We start from the raw sequence: 21,153 nt of genomic DNA on the forward strand, positions 1-21,153 counted from the left end.
GAAACATAAGCCACCTTCATCATAGCAGACAATATAAAATGTAGTCTCCTAGACTAATGAAGCTTTTTACTTATGGTACTGTCCTTGTCATTTTAATGCTTCTATGTTTTGCCTTTCAAAATATTCACAGAATATGTTCACCTTATTTTAAGTGCTGACAAAAAGCAGCATTATCACCCCAAAATAATGTACTACCCAAACACATCACCGTAGCTAGGCCCATAGGAATAATTTTTCAACAATAGCACCATGTTAAAGAGAATAATAGCACCCAACTACAATATAAAGCATACGATTCATCTTTTCAATCCTCTTTCTTCCTGAAGCTATAGTGCATTATCACACTAATTTACAATTAATTTGCCTTTACCTCTCGTGTTTGAAAGCAGACTGCTTCTAGCGCAGCAAAGGCGATGTGGTTTTTATTTGTAAACTGAGTAAGGCCACAGATAATCCTGTTGAAAAGAAAAAAGACTAGTTAGGAGACACGTCTTCACCATACATACTCCTTTACTTCAAATCTAGGCCTTCTAATTCAAAGCTTATTCAGTACCTCCATAAGAAGACTGTCTTTTAGTATTAAAAAGTTTGTTCCTCTTTAATCTTAACTGTCTTATACTTGTCTTCCTGACAAACACGACTGCAGTGTTGTATCAACAGAATTGTCATAAATCAAGATTTCATTGCCAATCTGCATGCACATGGGTGCTTGTTCACCCCCCCCCCCCCACAAATACTGACACAAATCTGTCTTCCTTTAAGAAAAGGGAATGTATGACTGAGGCAGACTTTTCTTTCAAAAATAATATCAACCATCACTAAAATCTTAGTAAATTCTCTCATGCTTTCAGTTCTTACGGAAAAGCCTTGCTGGGTTGGTGCTGTGTTCTAAATGCTTAAGGTTGCTTTCAGATTTATTCTGATCACTAGTTGTTTCTGCACCTCCAAAGAGATTTTTGCATATGGAAACTATGCTACATCTAACCAGAAATAAGCTAAATTCTGTCAATGTACTCTGAATTGCACAGCAAAAAATCATTCTTTTTTCTTTTTCAACATCTGAGGAACAGCCACACAGAAATGCTGCTATATTTGGTGATGGGTACACACAAGTTCAAAGATACTAAAGGACATTTTTAGTTGTTGCCATTCCAAAGATTGTTTTTTAACAGTTAAAAGGTTAAGCACTGTGACTTGAAAAACTATAAAAACATCTAACATGGATTCCTTTTCTTCCTTGCGTACAGAAAGCATCTAAATGCTAAAGATATAACTACTCAAAACCTTGGGAACTAGATATTCTTTTAAGATTTATTTCCTCACTTTAAAAAAGTTATTTTATATTTAAATTTCCTATGCTTCTGTGACTCCTACGGCACATTGTGATTCCAGCCACGGCAGGCAAGCTTACAATAGCAAAAAAGACCAATAGAAGGTTATTGTTTGAACCAGTAGTTCTAACTTGTACCAGCAAGCAAAAACCTAACAACTAGGAAAGGGACTGGAAGGAAAAGAGGAAGAAGTGTTCAATTGACTGGAAAGAAAGCTGGACATAAGATGAAGGAGAAGGAAGAGAAGTGGGGAGGAATTAAGTGGCCTGTATAATTCGAAACAGTGAATGCAGCAGCCACGGGCAACTGAACTCAAAAAAACTAATCAATCAGCACTAAATTCTTCACTTCCTAGTTTTGTTGCCTGACAGCTCACAGGTATGTAGACATCTTTTTTTCTGTTTAGTGAGAAGAAAATTCTTTCAGAACCAGAAATACATGAAGAAAAAAATGCTGGCCCCATTACTGGCAAGAATGACAGAACTATCTTGTACTTGTCCTCTGAAATACACATCCCAGCCCAAATGTTTTCCCTGCCCTGCCCACGCCCTTTTATTGGGGGTGGGGAAGACAAGGGTGAGTAGCTGAGCTACCTAATCCTTCTTTTTCTCCCAAGAGTAGTCCCTGTTTTGAACAGCTTAAATACAAAACAGAAACCCAGTAGTAGCTTGAAGATACCGCAGAAAATGACACATCCAGACACATCAGAAAAACAAAGAGATCAATTCATATACCTGGAAGGACTAGCAATACTATTTATAAAATCATTAAATCTCCCAGCAAATGCAATATTTAGTCAGATTCTTACCCCCTTGCACTGGGTTCCCAATATGGTGCATACAGTCCCGAAAATGCTGGCACAAAGTAGCAGCCATAAGAAGTCCCCGCTTCCGCAGCCAATTTTTCTAATGCACATACAGAAACAGTCTTCACTTAGCTTTTCACAACTGCACCAACACTTAAATATGACACTTAAAGCTATTATTATTTAAACAGGGAACACAGAGTGTGATAGGTGGCTACAAAAATAATCAAGCTACATACATCTAGAAAATACAACCAACTCTGTCACTCTGCTCCTCATTAATTAGCTGCTCATTTGAAACAGTATAAATGGAAGATGGGGCACACAGAGGTTTGTCAGAAATGTAAAATGAAAAATCAAAACCTAAACCCAAAATTGTACTCAATATTCTGACCTAGATTCTATGAGGTTTTCAATGGGTATCTTCTGGGTAAAGAATGCAACCTTCAAATCAGTCCAAAAGGTCATGTTACTTGCATTTAAGTCAAGGCAAGCAAGTGAAGCTGGATCAAGACCAAAGGGAGTTAAGAAGTAAATTCCCATTAATTTCAAATAGATTTAGAGTTCTAAACTCTCAGGTTAAGTATATAATCACAAGGCCACCTACAAGGAAATCTAGTTTCTTAATATCCTTGTAATAACTTTGAATATTTTAACTCTCCAATATTAAAATATTTTTGGTTTTAAAAATTACATTAAATCATCTAGAATTGTAAAGAAAGTAATGCTAATGTGCAGCTCCTTCCTATAAGAAGAAATACATGTATTTTTTTTTCTGCTTTTCTACATTTCTGGTTTGCATTGACCAGTGAAGCACAGCAATACAGCAAAGTAGGAAAACTTCTTAAAATGGCACTTTCATACAGACTCTACTTAAAAGAGGAGTGAAGGCAGAAGGAAGGACATGTTTAGGGAAACAGGAAGAGATGACGAAGTCCCACATGACTTTAATAACACCGACAAGACTAAAGTTCTTGAAATTCAAACCTTTCAAAGGTCTAGTCAAACCTGTGAAGCCAACAGGTACTGTAGTATTTCAACAGTGGGCTAATTTGCAGTAGTTTATATTCTTCATTATGATCTGCGAAGCTCTCTTACAGAAAAACAGACTGATGTTTTAAGGTTTTGCTTAATCTTTCAAGTTTCACATAAAATGAATTCTAAATTTTTCAACCTTCGAATAAGGTATTGTTATTAAAAATATGTAATAAAACATTGTTAATGCTGAATCTCATTAAATCAGCCTCTTTCAAAGTGTTACACTTGCATGCTTTCGACATTTTCTCCTTTTTCAAAGTTTGACATATTCTTAGTTTCTATGTCACACACCTGTTTCTGTTCTGCTTAAGAAGATAACATCAGCTACCCAAATGCTAAATGATTACTGAATTCTTAGCCAAAACAGATTACCATCCTTCATAATTCCTTTAAGAACCGGTTTTGAAAACTGAGGTCCATAACTCAATAGATATGAAGTCTTGTACATAAATATTGCATATGTAGGGCCTTAGGTTCTCATGTTTATGACAGGAATGAATATACAGGTTTAGGAACAAATATGCTCTGGCTTCTGTAATAGAGAATAAATACTCTTGGCTCTAGAAAATTCGATGTTGTATGAAATCAGGAAATACACTGTAAGTATAGTATCTTCGTGATAATCTACTCGCTAGGGAAACTACTAAAAAAGTACAGATTGCAACAGAACAAAGCTGACAAATGGTTTCAAAGACTGTATTGATATACTACATGAAATACATATATTAATAGACAGTGATTTCATAGATGCAAAACCACTGTTTAAACACAGCAAAGTATATGCATCTTCCAGCTTTCCCTTCTTTGAGCTTTCATTCAATGTTAGTGACATCAAGACATTGGAAAGAAAACCTAAAAATTGAAGAGCTCCAAACTGTGAATACTCACCAACTTCCTGTGTAGTCTTAATGATACCTAGATTGTCCCTCAGCCAACGAACAACAGCACCAGCTATTGCAACAGATCCCTGAGGGAAACAAAATCACTACAACATTAGGAGACAACAACTAGTAGCTTCATGTTCCTTTTTCCAAGACTAGAGAGGAGCGGTAGCTGTGGCCCCCAATTGCAGGCTTACAGTCATAGCTTAAAGCACTGCCAAAAATGCTTGCAACCAAACCATCGGTTTTTTGGCAGCTGGAAAGTGCCATGTAAAAATGGCAGCCTCTTACACAGGCTCCAAGTGGAAAAGATGCATATTGCATGACTTTTTCCGTGGCAGGGCAGTTATTATGACATTTCATAAGCAGTTGTCTTGTCTCTCTAGTTTAGTCTTCTCCTGAATACACAGTTAGGAAGTTCAGTAGGCCCAGCCTTCTTGTTCTGACAAACTCAGATATTTATGCTTTGATTTAAAAACCCAGGACTGATTATGCCTAAAGTCTAAATGCAAATGTCCAGAGACAGAAAATTTAGGCACTTGTATTTGCCAGCAAAATTGTTCTGCTGCCTCAGCAAACAGTCCTGAATGGCTCTGTCACATCATAGATGAATGGCATGGATTCCAAAGAACAAATGCACTTCTCTACAAGACAGAATCAAGTCTACCAAACTAAGCTTCAAGTGAAATGGGAGCAGCATTATATTTTCATTCAAAGCCTCTGCTAGAAGTAGCAGAGGTGTTTCCCAACCAGCTAGTTATTACAGTTAAAAGATATGGGTTTGATTAAAAGAAAAGGCTGAATATATCCTTTTTGCCTCTCTGGAAATATATTCTGTTGAAGCCATTTGTTCAGACAATGTCCTTAAAGACCTGGAGATGAAGAAGATGCAGATCATGCATGTGTTTCAGCATGCAGAAATACAGATTGCTCTCAAGACAGTTCCAGTTCTTGCTTTAGGAACACGGGTTAAAAATCAAATCTCTCACACACCTGCTCAAAATGAAAATCCCAAAGTTTACCAGAACATGGCAAATGCAAGATCAACTTTTCTCAGGGAAGGAAAAGGAAATGAACACAGCGTCCTACATTCTAGTAAAGCTCTGTAAACAACAAACTATGCTCCCAGCTAAGAAAATCCTGTGTGTTGGTTTTGTGTTTTTCACATGGAAAGCAGACTCTCTATGAAAGCAGAGAATTCAATATGTGTGTTTTGAGAATAATTATTACATCAAGCAACACAGACGGAAGAATAACCATTCTATTATTCCTGGAGAAGCTCTGGTCTCCAACGGGAGCTTAGCTGATCTGTGCTTCAGAAAGAGAGCTTTAGACCAGTGAACCCTGAAGTTAAAAGTAAAAATCCAATTTTCTTCAGAATCTGGGTGCCCTCAAGAGTTGTATGGAAAACTAAGGAACTAAATTCTGCAAGCAGGCACCTAAGTATTACGTAAAAAAAGCTCAATTTTCAGACATCTGTCCCAGAACTTTGATTCAGATTTTTAAAATACAGAAGTAAAATCTATTAGAATGAAATAAACCCAAAGACATGTAGTCATGACTTCTATTATGAGGATAATTGAAACACTAGCACTTTCTCCCCCCCCTTTTTTTAACCCAAAATTTAGCTTAAAAGTTTTGCTTTTATTTCTTTATAATGTTAATTAAAGATTTAAAAGACTGTGTAACAGAAAAAACATGTTTTAGCCATCATGCCCTTAAAGTAGAAATGACGCAATGTAGAAATATTTTTATTAGATTACATGATGTAGATTGAAGATAGAGATAACCAAAACCATACATAAGCCTTGAGGCACACAAGCTATAACACAAAGCTACTTTGATTTCCGTGCAACTGAAGATAACATAAGGATCCTAGAAAACTGAAGTAAGGAAGGACATGTAACACTACAAAAAGGAAGAAATTACTGGGCTTACCTCTAGTGCATAACAAACAGGTTTGTCTCTGCCCAGTTTGTAAGCTATTGTGGTTAGAAGACCATGCTCAGAAAACACAGGCTAAATGGGGAAAAGAGGGAAACAAAAAAAAGGTAAAGCACTAATGGAGGCACAAAATATTTAAATAAAAATATTCAAATGATAATAAAGGAGAAGCAAAATCTACACTGGGAGAAAAATTAAGTAAGGAAAGTAAATTATCAGTCACTCTAAATAACCACCTAAGATATAACCCACAGATCATTGGTGCTAATTCTTATTTCCATAAGCTGCCTCAGATCTTTCCAGCCTCCTTAGAGCAAAGAATTAAGGGTATTTTGAAGGAGAAATGAATGAGAAGGAAGCCAAAGCTTTGCACTATTTATTCAAATGCAACTACAGAGAAACAATAGCAGAAAATGAAGGGAATAAATAAGATAGCCAAGACACGGAGAAACACAACACAATACTTCTGGGTGAGGTTAAGAAACATATATAAAGAAAGGGCAAGAAACTTACTGGGAAAAGTTCTTTTTGAACCTTAAGGAGCTAGGAAATGGAGTCTTACTGAAACACCATAAACAAACTAATATTTTCTATTCTTTCATATTTCAGCATGCACTTTTCCTTATCTCTACCAATATCATTGTTGCTAATGAGTTTAAGAAAGGCTGATGCATTGTAGTACTCAAACAGTTAAATAAAGATTTTTTAAAAAAAACTCCAACAAACAACTAAAAATGCAACTGACCTTCTGACCTGTATTGCACAGCAAGAAACATCCTGTTCCATACCTAGCACAAAAGCAAAGGAAAGTTAAATGAGGCTGTTGAAAGGACAACTTGTTACTGCAGTGCATGAAACCATGACTTCCCCTGCAAAGATTCAAGACAGTGCTTTTTTACCCATGAAGGCTGTGCAATCATTAACTAATTAAAACACCCTCAAAAAGTTGATTTTGAATGCAGCCAGTCCCTGAAAACATCTGGCTCCATGCCTCTCTCTCTGGCTATTTCTTGTATAACATGCGATCAAAGGGCAGATACGGCTGAAAAAGAAGTGTGAATTCCTCTTTGGTGGTAGTGTGTATCTACTTCAATTTAAGCTGATTATGAAAGCTCCTTTATAAAATATTTCACAACATTAAATTCCAGCTTTTAAACGGGAAAATTTAAGGAACTTTGCTCCTGTCACAAAGAAGAGGGTTTCTTTAAACACATTCAGTTAAAAAAACTTCTAAACACGGCAAGTTTCTTATTCAAAGACCACATAACATATATGTGTGTATACGTACACATAAAAGGACACAGTTTAATATGTACGATAAGTACAAACAACTTATAATCTCCTCTACGCTGCTGTAAGAAATTATGAGTTCCCTAGCTTTTTAATGCCCTGAAAATGAAAAGCTTAAGATATTACTGAGAAGGTCTTCAGTTATATTTGGAGAGAAAAATGGTAAAGCAATAACCCAAATAGGTAAAAAATACCACTTTTACCTATTGGTTTAGCTGGATTTTTTCAAAAGGTCTCTTGTATTATTTATAAAATAATTTATGACAATATTGCTTAGATCCATGTTTATTTTACTAAAATGCAAGGCCACTAACCATTAGATTTGTGTATAATATAAAAGGTAAAGTGAAAGTTAATTAGCAACAAGTATGGATTAATGTATTACTACAACTGTGAAAGTTCAATACCATGTCTGTACCTACATGCTCAGTTAAGCACGTGGTTGCAAATGGAACACTAATTCTATTTAAGTAGAGAGCTTTTGCTCAAATTAATGTTTGATTACACCATTTGCCTGATTTAGCTGATCAGATCTATTAAACAAGGGACACTAATAGGCTGAGAAAATAATAAAAAAAAACAAATGTAAAATTCTCTACATGGAGCTGGACAGAGAAAGAAAATTAAGCACTCCAACTGAAATGAACCCTTCCCATCTAGTAATGCTGTGGTTCTTCTGTTGTTCAGGTCCATGATATCCAACCCACATAGCCTGTATGTGTTTAACTTTAGGTCACAATTTAAATGATACTGTGACCTATTGAATCTGTGTTTCAATTAATTTTAAAATGAAAAGCCCTTCTGTCACACAGAGATATTTCTTCATGTGACTGTTCCAAAATATCACTCACAAACCATTTAACTTTTGTATCTTCACTATTCTATATAAAAGTTCGGACACTGTTTACTTCGTAGGTCACCACACTCAGAAGGTACAGCTGTAGTTATGTGGTAAGCACAGAAGCATTTGGGAGTTAGCTGGAAAGACAACATAATACTAAATTCAAAATGGAACAGTGATGTACTGTTTATCTGACAACTTTTGTAATCACTTACGTATTTTTTGCCTGCCCGTCTTGAAAACACATTTGCCCAACAAGAGCAGCAGACTGGTCACCCAAGCACTGAAAAGAGAGATGTCTTTTTCAAATGCATGAAAAATGAACATGAACAGATATTAGGAGCACACAGGTAATTCAATGTGAGGAAAAATCTACAGAGATAACCTGTGCTTTTTAGTGCTCTTCCCTTTATGACACCTGCAAATGAAATGTGTTGTACTACTTATGGTGAACAATTTAAAGGAATAAAAATTAAAATTTCCTATATTTATAAATGTAGTATTGGAGAAAGCTGAGAATCTGCCCAGCATTTATGGATTACATGATTACGTATATATATACTAAACTTCTTTAATAAATAAATCAGTTTGCTTACATTTTGTATCATTTCTCATTTACTTAAGAGATCCTAAGTTTCCCACGGTACTACACGTATGTATTAAAGCTGTCAGCCAGACCCAGCCAGACCTTAAGTTAATAATGAAGGACCAATTGAACTAATAATTCAACTTCAAAAGTTTACTTCATTTTTAACATGAAGTGAAAACCAATCGATTTAATTTGTAGCAGGATTCACCCATCTTAAAGCTTTTTCCAGATAAATGCAGTATCAAATTCTTACAGTAGAATCTGAGTGGAAGTAGGACTTACCCCAGAAATTGGTACACCTGTCAAAGCTCCAGATTTCTGATTTTAAAAAAAAGAGAAATAAAAGCTCCAAATTAGCTTTGCGTGACTACAGTTTAAGGCAACAAAAAAGAAGTTAAACTCAAGGGAAAAGAAATACGGGTCACATGAGCAACATGGTTCACAGTTCAGGTGTTCATCAGAGTTCAGCTTAATGCAGCTCATGCCTAAAATGCTAAAAAATAGATAACAGAACATTTACAAGTAGACTTTATGTCTCCTCAATGGTTCTTAACAGTGTACAGAAGCTCAGGTTCAGCGTAACCTGTGCAGTCGGTGTCAAGTGAAAAATGCAAAAGTGCAAAAATGGTAAAGTAACTAGAAGAAAAGTGATTGTGATGACATACTAAGCAAAGGTAGATGCCTCATTTTAAGATAGAGCATTTTAAGTCTCATATAGAATTTCTTCCAAACACTGTAATTTTACGGTTGCATTCTTGCAATAAGTATCACCAGAAATTAATATCCTGACAATATTTACTTCTTTTTTTTAAACTGTTTCTTTGTGCAGTTGTGAAAATGTGTTTTCAGTGAAGCCATGCAAGTGCATTTCCAATCTGAATATTTTTTTCTTAAATTCTCATTTACTTGTTTATAAAATAAGGTAGCCAACATTTATTAGCCAGTAGCTGTACTTTCTACTTCACTATAAAAAGAATATTGAACAGCCTGCAAATTAAGGCAAACCCATATATCATGATTACATTTTAGAAACAACTTTGACATGAACTCTAACCATAACAACTCAAATTTGGAAATATCTGCCAAATGTATTGGACAAGAAAGTGTATTTTTACTAATCCTTAAAGAAATGGAAATGCACAGCACCTGAACAGAATGGATAAGATTTACGTGGTCAGCCTAATGGAAGCCTCTACTCACCAGGCTAGGACAGATTTTCTACAGTCAGCAAAAAGGAGTAAAAGAAAAAAAAAAAAAAAGGAAGGAAAGGAGAAGAGAAATAAAAGTTCACATTTCAAGTGAGTCAAGTGACCAGCTACTCTGTTTCAGTTGCCAAGCAGTATCTTTTTCCATCTACCTTGTTCATTCACTTAATACAAATTCAGCTTATCTGATCTTCACTTTCATTAAAGTCAGCAATAACTTCCAGTGGCATCTCCATTAACAGATTAGCAAAAATTCTTACACTTCAGGCAAGTTTTATTTTAAATAAAAATCTTATAACTTGTCTTAATTACAAAATGTCTGTATGTTCTCAGCAAAAAAAGCAAAAAGAATGCAAAATCACAACAACCAGTTTTTAAAACGCTTTTATGAATAAATTAGATGTTACTGTATCAGAAGAGTAGGTGCTGCATCAAAATAAACTCTCAAAGACTGGCTCCTAAGTCATATTCACAGCTGCACTGGAAGGTGTGTGATTAAAAGGACATCACAATATTCCAAAGTTGTTTTTTTTTTTTACAGAGTGCTATATATACATACTCAGCAAAAGGAGATTATTTTTCAGAAACAAGGAAATCTAAGGTGTCACTGGTTATTTTCCAGTTCATAGAAACTGACTAATCTTGCCTTCAGTTATGTGGAAGTAAGACACTACATATCTTGTCCAGTCTTCTTAGATCACCAAGATTTCCATAGTGACTTTCATCTCTGCTTTTTGATTGTACAAGTAAAAATACTGTGCTCTAATAAGAGCAACCTCATTCTTTTAATCTACTGATTATACGTTGCATTCTGATGTGTCATTTCTAAATCAATTAAGTGGTTGTAATAAATAATCAAATTCTTATCCTTACCAAAAACTTCTCCCATCTTGTTTTGTCTATTTGACATTTAAAAGAGAAAAATTCAGATATTCAACTTCATCTAACAATACACAGCAGCAGATAATGACATACAAATCATATGGGTCTAGAAAACCCACTAGTCTTACACTATGGGTATTATGTCAAATTGGTATCGATATATTTTATACAAGATCTAACCACATATACACAAGAAAACATACCATTAGGCCATAAATTTCAGAGGAGCTTCTTACTTTTGGAAGTACTTCCATAGGAATATCAAAAAACCTGAAAACAGTACAAAATAATTTATGTACATTTTACATTGATTTTCTTAAATAAGTTTAAGCTGTAAAGAAAAAAGAAACTATGAAAGGAACTTTGATCACTAGGGTTTAATGCATCACTATGTTTTTCCATTTGTTACAGTATGCGAAACTGAAGTATGGAGCATACGTTTGAATATTTTGAAGATATATCCAGCTTTTTCATGTGGTAAGACATTACTCTTCCAACAATAATTTTATAATGTTGTTACTAATAAGTTTAAATTTAAACAAGAGACACTGTCATTGTAACTGCATTATGAATTTGATTTAAGGAATAAACAAACTATTAAATGTCACTGTTTCCATGAAACAGTGTTCCAACTACAGAAAGAAATCAAGGCTCGGCTATTTTTAATTAATCCAGACAGTTCTATTTGGCCATCTGGAGAACAATGAATCTTAATTATTGTTTACAGTAAATACAGCAGGAAATTCTGATCTCAGTCTAGGTAACAGATTTTTACCATTAAATGACTTTCTCTGCACTTCACTTATAGAATCTATTTAAATAACAGTACGATTGAAAAACTGGGCTTACCGGCAGACCTCAGGATCCCATTCCAAAGAATGAATGTTGAACAGCATTGTTCTACTGGCATTGGTTACATCTGTGCAGTGAACCCCTCCATTTTTCCCACCTGTCAAACTCTGAAGAAAAAAAAATATCAACAGTATTCACTAAAAAACCCATACATGTTTACTGCAACATATTACAAAAAAAAATTCTACATTCACAAAGCTTTCAGCTTGGGACTGGGAACTCAGATATTTCTGCAACACCTAAAGAGGCAGACCTGATATAGCGGAACAAAAGCATGGGAGAGCTAACAAGGGTACAGCAGTACCTTCTGAATTCTTATACTGAAAAGGTAGCTAATGCACCTTTCTAAATTCCAAGATTCTTCTAAAAGTATGAGCAAAATTTTACAGCAACCTACAAATGCTAAACTACACACAAGCACCTACAAAAAAAATATACTGATACAGGAACAGTAAAAGTTCATATGTATGGAATTTGAATGGAATTTTTTAGTAGCTTGTACGGACATCACTGTGTGATCAGTGGCCACCATGTATCAAAGTACTTTGCATAGAAATTTGCAAGATACGGAAATAAATTTTAAAGAATGATAGAGTCATGAATACATACCCATATAAGCCATGAATCAATAGTCCCAAACATAGCTCTTCCATCAGCAACTGCTTGCTTAATCTCTTCTACATTATCCAAAAGCCATCGAATTTTCACTGCACTAAAATAAGTGCTAAGTGGAAGACCAGTCCTAAACTGCAAAATAATAAAAAAAATTTCAAAGACCATGCAAGTATCTTTTTCATAAATACTGTAGCTATATATAATAAACTGCGATAGTAAGTGGAAAAAAAACCAGAAACCAAACCCTGAGAAATTACACAAGCTTATTATTTAAATAAGTACTAAGCGTACAATACACAAGTCTGAAAATATAAAACTCAAATGACCAGTGCAGTAAGGGACAATGATCAAAGCTGATCAAAATGCAGTTCAGGGATCATTTATGTGGAAATAGTTGTTTGTGGAAGCCCTGTGTTATCTCCATATCACTATAGAACGTTTTGTCGTTTATGTAATGATAACAAAAAAGAGCAGCATGACACAGGAATGACAGAATTTGTATTCTACTAGAATTTAAAAACCAAGTAAGTGTATATACCTGGTGACATCCATTTCTTGGCTATAGAAAAATACATAATATATATTATACAGTCAAGCAAGCAAAATATGAATCAAAGAATTATGACACTAGCAATAACAGTTCAGCTACTATTTAGATGTTCTGAAGTATCTCTTACCTTAAAAAAGGCTTTGTTCTGTCCTGGAATTCTTTTAAGAAGCTGTTCAACTGTTGACTGGGTTCTCAGGTCAAGCCACACTAAAACCACAAATAAAATTAACTGATCAACTGATTTAATACATAAAAAATGACATGTACAAGCTTGTTCTACAAAACTAGAGCTCTTACTAGTAAATTCCTGTCTTTATTTTTAGCTTTTCATTTATCTGAAAGAATATTGTATTGCCATTGTATTTTTAATGCACTGTTGCAAAATTTAAAAATGGTTAGATAAATTCATTTGATTTGGAAGAACAAATGATCTGAAAAATCAAACAGGATTTTCCACATAATAGGATGTATAATTTTCACTACCAGATCATAAGCGTACGATTACTACCACTTTGTTTACAGGTGACTGTCATTAAATTAGGAGGTTAAAACAAATAGCAGATTGATTATTTACTATTTCTTTTAATACTTCGAAATACTTCAGAGTTATCAAGGTACAGTTGGGCTTAAGATAACATGGTAAACAACATACATTTGAATATAAAAAAGTCCTGTTGTATTTTTTCAGTGATACTATGCTAACCTATATCAGGCACTTGAAACGGCCTAAAAGAGCAAATCTAGCCAATTACTATATCTCACTTGACATAACCTGAAAAAACAAGGTAAGTTGAAAATAAAACTCAAAATCAGTAAGCATCCATTAAACCTATTTAACACATTTTTCCTTTAAGTTTAAATCAAAAGTTTCCTCAAAATTTAGTAGGCTCCTTCATTTGAAAGGAAGCAAACTGGCATAAGTCTGAGCTTCGTACATATCGTGGACATAAAAACCTCCTCAGGAACATTGTTTCTTGTTAAAAGCCCATAAAGCGATTTATTGACTATTAGGTAATAATTTTAACAGAATAGCCTTTAAAAATTGCACTGGTAGATACAAACATTCAGCTTATGACACATATCAAAAAAATCAAAGTTAGCAGGCTAGGCCACAATGAGATCTACACAGAAAACTAGGCAAGTGTTTTTCTACACCATGCTCACTTTATATTACATATTCAGAAAACACATTAGTTACCAATAGCATTATACAGAGGTTCTCCAGTTGTCTTGTCCCAAACCACTGTTGTTTCTCTCTGATTGCTGACTCCAATGGCTTCAGGACAAAATAGAAAGAAGTATCCTTTTCAGAAGGTTTGTTTTCCCATTTTTGAGGGGTGAGGGAGGGAAGGGAGAGGTAAAGAGGAGGGAGGAACAAGTAAGGAGGAGAGGAAAATAAAAAGCTTCCAACTTTTAAATACTATAAGCTAGAAATATTACTTCTAAAAACTCATCATTCAGCTTTTATTGATGAAACTGTATGCTCACTCTCTTTTATATTATTTCCACAAACTGAGACAGCAACAACACTAACAGAGAAAATAACTTTTCCCAATAAGTCCTTGTTTATATTTCAGAATTTATTAATTCATCACTTGTCTCTGATTTTGCAAGATTACATTAAGTCTGCTTTGTAGATTTTGCATAGCTAATATACACGATAGACTTATTTTCTCATTATTCCTCCCAAACAAACTGCTTTAAATTCCAATTTAAAATGTTGAGGCCAGCACTTGGCACTTAAAAACTAGAGAACCTGACTTGCTCAAGCATAAGTATCTTAAAGCCCTCAGTGGTTGGAATACCTTTTATATTAGTAATGTCTATGTTGAGTTGTTGCAGTTTCTCACAGGTCTTCTCCACACATTCATGGACAGACTTTAATATTTCCTTTGGATCTTGTTCCACCCATCTTTAGTAAACAGTAAACATCAATCAATAAAAAGACAAAAAAAAAATCACATTTAAGGAAAAAAAGAAATTCTAGTCTGAAAAATGAACTGAGCATTTTGACTCAATCCTGACTGGAAAGTATGTTTTACATATCTAGAAGAAGTGTATTGAATCTAAAACTTTTTTAAACAGTAAGCTGTATTTTTACAACAAAGCCATCTGTGGAACAAAAAGAATTTTGTTTTGTTTTGTTTTATTTTACACAGAGGGCTTTTGCAGCAAATGGTAGGCCAGTTAAGAGCAAACAAACAAGAAACTGTAAAAACGAGCAGCTCTGCAAATTTAAATAACACTCCAGGATCATTTAAATTTTGCTTTTAAAATGTAAAATTTAACCTTTAAATATGACAATGAGTGGTCAGAGTAAGACACTAAGTATTTCTAGTTTCTGAATACGGGGGCTTTTGCCATTTCTCCTACCACACATTCTTTTACATCTTAATAATTATTAATCAAGTTCAATTTTGATCACTCACAGATAAAATCCATAAGCTCTACCAAAACGTACACAAACAATAAAAAAACCACAGATAATTCATACCCTTCTTTAGGGAATTTCTGCTGAATCTCAACTTGATGGTGACTCAAGAGTTCTGCTGTTTTTGCATTAAAAACCTGCAAATAAATTAAACAATAGAATTTTCTATGAACATAGAAGTTTAAATAACAATAAACTTAACATTTTATACTTATTAACAAATACAGGGATAATTGATACTCATTTTCTTTCATCAACCCAAATCAACCCATATAACCATTCATATATATGAATTTTTATAGTTAAGATGAGCAAAGAATATTTTGGCAAGCTTTGCTGTCCACTATAACTTCTTTTTTTTTCTTGATGGATTGGGAAAGAACCACATTTTTTCTTGTGGAGGTTGTAGAAATTAAAACTTATTATGCATTTTAAGGCATACCTCTCAGAAAAAAAACCCCCTCTACTAGTCATAATAACATTTCTTTAGTTCCTGCTCTGATACTCTCATGTCAGAGACAAGCCTTTTCTCAGGTAAGCTCACTTCTAGAATGATTTTAAAAGACAGACAAATACACGTATTTTAGAAATCACAGAAGGGACCAAACTGTGAAGAAAGAAAAAGCACCTAGGCAGAACACAGTTTGTTTCAGAACAAGTGACTAATACAGAGCTCATGAACACTCTGACAAGAAAAGAATATCACTGCCGCAACACGACAGACTTTAAAAGAGGACATGCAGAAAAGTGACTTAGATTTGCATATACTACAACAGTAACAGCAGAGTAGAGAATCCTGAGGACTACACCAATGGCTATTCTTAAATAATCACAAGTTAGAGGCTCTGTTTTGCAATGGAAGCTGAGCTAGAACACACAATGATCCTCCTTAACCATCAGTGGTTTCCAAAAGTAGTCTACTGTGGCCAAGCTAAGATGAAGCCCAGTAAAATGTCCAACTTCACTGTAAAATGAATAAACTAGCATAACTGACAGGGCAATGATGACGTTCCTGTGAAAATGGCTCTCTCTCTTGCATCATGTAGAATCTTTTGCAGACTCATGTGAACTGCAGAACACGCTACTAGGACACCACGCTATCTTTTCATAGCAAATAGTTGAGGATCAGATTCAGAAACCACTCTTGTGTTAAGGCTACAAAATTCAGTTATACTCATCCACTCTCTAGGATACAACTGAATCTTTTCTAGATTTCCTTGGTAACCCTCTATTCTCATTCCACAAATTTTAGGATTTTCTCTTAAAGCTTTTAATCCATAAACTCTTAATCTCATTTATGTAGTAGCGTTTACTCTAAAACTATTAGAACAATTCTGAAAAAGACCAGATAAAGTTCTGATACTCCACTTTCTTTGAAACCTTAATGTATATCTTGAGAGAGAAGCTTTAAAGTTTAGAAACATTCTAGTTATGTATCAGAATCATATTTGAATCTAGTTATATATTAAAATCTGTTGGGGACCAGTACTGTTTAATAACTCTATCAATGACATACAGTGGGATCAAGCACACTCTCAGCAAATCTGCAGACACCACCAAGCTGAGCGGTGCTGTTGACACACTTGACAGACAGGATGCCATCCAGGGGGACCTGGACAAGCTGGAGAACTGGACCCATGTGAAACTCATGAGATTCAATCAGGTCAAGTGCAAGGTCCTGCATGTGGTTCGGAGCAACCTCCAGTATCAATACAGCCTCTCTGGAAAATACAAAAAGCTAATTTTCTCACTCCACTCTTCAAAAAAGACGTCTTAAAAAGGTACGTGTTCATCTTTTTTTTGTTATCACTTGGAAATATAACATAGAAAAAATATCACAGTATTCTTTTTTACTGTATTTACTTATTTGTGATACATCTACTAGTTCATGCTTGACATGAAGCTATCTTAATAAAAGAGTAAGCTCTTCCAGTACTGTGTGCTTGGAGGGAACAAGGATGATGGGATATGATTCTTAAAATGCTATGTGACATCGTTAACAGGAAAGATTAAGTGCTGCACATATGCAGCAAGAACTTTTTACTTGAAACTACCTTTCTGCCAAAAACATAATAACATTTACTAAGTTTTTTATAATAAAAATAAAAAGACTTGTATGTATTGACCTACTAACAATGTTAAATATCATTCAGTAATCATTCAGCATTCACTGAAACAGAAGGCAGTGCATGAGGATTCCTATGGTTACCAGGAAATAAATACAGGTTCAATTAGATGAGGTCATTCATTGAACCTGAAGTGTGTGACCTACAGGTAATAAAAGGTGAACCTCTAGCACCGTAATGCTTTTTGTCTCCTTTGAAGCAAGTTGTTCTAACAGCAATAAATTCTCAACAAAAGCAATAACGCTATAAATACATAGATTTCCCATGCCCATTAAACACACTCCTCTAATCCACCACAAAACCACAAGCTTCCGACATCGTCAACACAAGGAGCAGACACACCCTGTACCCCAGGGCAAGCATGTAACAAGTTTCACTTTTTTTTCACATAGCATGTTCTGCAGAGATAAACAGAATTCTGATACGTGAGTAACTACAGTTAAACCTAGGAGATGATAAACATAGTGGGGAATAAACAGAAAAAAAGAGACTTCCCCTCTTTCCCTGCCTGCTACCTCCCCTGCCCCAAAAACAAATCCCCAGATGGTCCTTGTTTCTCTCTGATAGGGGTGAGAAATAGGTGACAATAAGTATGAGTAGTTCAGGTAAGGTCAACACGCTCCTTTTGAACCAGCTTTGAAGTGTATTTCTGTCACCGCTTTTCTTCTTTTCATACTCAGTGAGAAATGGTTCCAGTTTATGATACAGATGTATCACTTTTTGTAGGAGGAAAGAAAGTCAGTCAGTTTTGCCCTAACTCTCTCAGCAGTAGCCACAAAAGAATTGTCTAGGCTATTTGACACATAAACCTATCTTGAACTGAGATTGTTAGATTGTTTGATGACAGATAGTTAAAAACACCAGTTATGTATTAAATTCTCTGGTGAGATGAAAGGAATAAATAACTCTCCCACCTCTAACCAATTATCATACAAAGAATTAGAGCTTGAAACTTCAATCTCAGACTGAAGCTATGCTGTATGTAAGCATGCAGACAAGCACCAGGGCTGATCGCTTAAACAGGTTCTTTTATCGGGTCTACAACATCATGACATCATGTGAATGGGTGCAAACAGCTGCATGGTATTACATTGAGCATCATCTTAGTTGAAAAGAATTCAGATCAATCGATTGTTAACGATTTTCAATTAATGAAAAGAAATAAGAGACAAACAAACATGAGGCTTACAGAAGTGATGCAAGAAGCTGCACATCTGAAGAGACAGTAGTGAAAATGCAGATTTTTAGAAATAATTCTTCATGACTCTCAAGCTTTGTCACGTAACTGTGCCTGCAGAAAAGCTACTTCTATTACCCTATGCTGTATCTTCATGAGTTTCTGTTAAGCTGAAACAACCAAGCTCAAAGCTAGAGTTCTCTAAGTGCAATGAAATCAACTCATCTAGGGGGAATAGGGACAAACAAACAATAACATCACTTCAAGCATTTGACTAGGATTAGCAGGCAGTCAGAATTTATGAATAAGCACAGTTTAACAAGTCTCTTAGAAATTACCTTGCTTGTGAGGCTCCTGATGAGCAGACCTCCCTCCGCCCTCAGAGGTGCTTACTATTATAAGAATGCAAAGCAACACTACAATGTATCTCAAGGGACACAAGTTAAGAGTTAGGGGAAAAAATAAAGTACTGGCAAAATTTTTAACCCTTCTTAGCGATACAATCAAGTTTTGCTTTTTCCCCAAAGTTCATATTACTTCAGTAAAGGGGTAAAATGGATTCCCCTCTGAAGGGTTAGGTCAATGTGTACCAAGATTTTCCTTATGTAAAATTAAAACTAAGTTTGGTTTACTGAAAGGAATGTTTACACTGTGATATAGCTTTATTTGAATGTTTCTCTGGAAATGAAGTAAAAGAAGGAAGAAATATTCCACTGAGATGCAAAAGAAATTGTGACTCATTGACAAACCTAGATCTTGAAGTACTATATATGTATTTCACTGAATATTTTTAATCTTGATGTCAAAAAGACTTTATCCAGCAAATACCTTTTAAAAGATCAGGCAGTAATTCAGCTGGTCATCAGCTCCTGACTCCAAGATTTTAGCAAAAGAAGTTACAATGAATTTTTATATGAGTAAAATGGAACATTATATATGTGAGTATTTGATGAAAATATTTGGTAAAACATCTAGACTATAATTTAGTCATCCAGATACACTTGTTTAGCCAATTTTATTTTCTTGCTTGACATCTTTAAGAAAATGAGCCTTATGCAATTGCACTAGTATTCAAAGTACTACTCTCCCTGGTAACTCTGAATCTGTCATGCAGGTTCAACCCAACCTAACAGAAAAGCTGGGATCTCAAAAATAATTACAGTTTATTTTGCAAAAGCAAGTAGCTTAGCAAAGAAAGGATCCAAATTAGGGTGTCCAGTGGGTAAAACTCCATCATGAGCTAAAACTGTAGGTGCAGTGTATGCGAGAGGCAAGGATAAATAATGAGTGTCGGTAAGAGAAATGCACCTAAGTTCTGGTACTTCTTTATTGCCTATACTTATACTGGCTCATTCATATAAGCAGGAGAATGTCTCAAAACTTGTCTCCATACATAGACTAATTATTTCTGGAAGGAATCTCTGGAGGTCATCTAGCCCAACCTACTGCTCAGGTAAGCTTAAAGTCAGACCAGGTTTTTCAGGGCCTTTTCTAGCCAGGTGCTGAGTATCTGGAAGGATGGAAATTCAACAAGCTTTCTGGGCCTCTGATTCAGAGCCCCTCATAACAAAACATCCTTACATCTTTTTGAAATAAAACTGCATCTATTTGAAATAAAACTTGCTGCAACTTGTGTTCATTGGCTGTTGTCTTTTTTTCTGTGCAAGTCCAAGTAAAGGCTGGTTCTGTGTCCTCTACAAACTATACTTAGAGAGAAGACACCTCCTTAGACTTCCCTGTGGTGCAACAATCCACAGGCCCTGATGTCCCAGCCTCTCCTTGCATGCCTTGTGCTGCAGCACAGTGATCATGTTGGCGACCCTCTGCTGGACAAAATCCAGTTCTTCAGACTCTCTTCCGATGGGGTGACCAAAACCAGACACAGTATTACTGATACTGCTTCCCAAGTGCCACATAGACAGCAATAATTACTTTCTGCATTTTAATGTGGGTAATTTTCACCACCACAAGGTCACATTGCTCACTTATATTCAACTTGCTGTCCAGGAGGAAATAGAGTCCTTTTTCACTAAGCTGCTTCTTAGCCTTCTACCCCAAGCGCTAAACTTTGTTGAACTTTATGAAGCTTCTGCCAAGCCCTTTCTCCAACTGGAATTCCAGATAGCTTTACCCCCACCATCTGTGGTCATGTGCAAACTTGAGAGGCATTCCAATCCACCCTTCAGGCCGTTGATGAAAATACTATTGGGTATTAGCCCTTGCTACTGACTGCTGTGGAATACCATGTGTAAACTGGTCAGTTGTAATCATAAATTTAGACCTTTTGGTCCCAAAGGACCTGCCAGTTTGTTACACAGACTTATTTAACCTAGTCAAAATCATACATCTTCCATTTTAAAAAAACTAGGTAACAGTTGCACTGTTCTACTGAATAGACATGTGCAAAGTAACCGACAATTTGATTTTTACTGGTGACTCACTGAAGATGAAAATTGTTCAAAGCACTAGAAGAAATAAAAAACAATGCAGAGAGATCAGTGAGAAAGGTATGCAAAAAAATTAACACAGTTGTTGTGGTTTAACCCCAGTCAGCAACAAAGAACCACACAGCCACTCACTCATTGCCTCCCACAGT

At 35.3% G+C, this 21,153-nt stretch overlaps 1 protein-coding gene across 4 annotated transcripts in view; it reads right to left on the bottom strand.

Moving 5' to 3' along the window:
* GK (glycerol kinase) overlaps window positions 1–21,153 on the bottom strand; it is a 38,022-nt gene that overhangs the window by 14,283 nt on the left and 2,586 nt on the right. For all 4 annotated transcript variants that reach the window (XM_069873586.1, XM_069873577.1, XM_069873568.1 and 1 more), the window contains exons 2-15: window positions 15,318–15,391; window positions 14,629–14,735; window positions 14,022–14,099; window positions 12,951–13,030; window positions 12,268–12,405; window positions 11,656–11,765; window positions 11,010–11,076; window positions 9,002–9,037; window positions 8,346–8,413; window positions 6,745–6,787; window positions 5,994–6,074; window positions 4,063–4,141; window positions 2,140–2,236; window positions 371–455 (exon numbers count right to left, since the gene is read on the bottom strand). In XM_069873586.1, the coding sequence (XP_069729687.1) occupies window positions 371–455; window positions 2,140–2,236; window positions 4,063–4,141; window positions 5,994–6,074; window positions 6,745–6,787; window positions 8,346–8,413; window positions 9,002–9,037; window positions 11,010–11,076; window positions 11,656–11,765; window positions 12,268–12,405; window positions 12,951–13,030; window positions 14,022–14,099; window positions 14,629–14,735; window positions 15,318–15,391 (1,143 nt within the window). The remainder of the gene's footprint in view (window positions 1–370; window positions 456–2,139; window positions 2,237–4,062; window positions 4,142–5,993; window positions 6,075–6,744; window positions 6,788–8,345; window positions 8,414–9,001; window positions 9,038–11,009; window positions 11,077–11,655; window positions 11,766–12,267; window positions 12,406–12,950; window positions 13,031–14,021; window positions 14,100–14,628; window positions 14,736–15,317; window positions 15,392–21,153) is intronic.

Source organism: Phaenicophaeus curvirostris, chromosome 1, assembly GCF_032191515.1.
Source record: "Phaenicophaeus curvirostris isolate KB17595 chromosome 1, BPBGC_Pcur_1.0, whole genome shotgun sequence".
NCBI classification, from domain to species: Eukaryota; Metazoa; Chordata; class Aves; order Cuculiformes; family Cuculidae; genus Phaenicophaeus; species Phaenicophaeus curvirostris.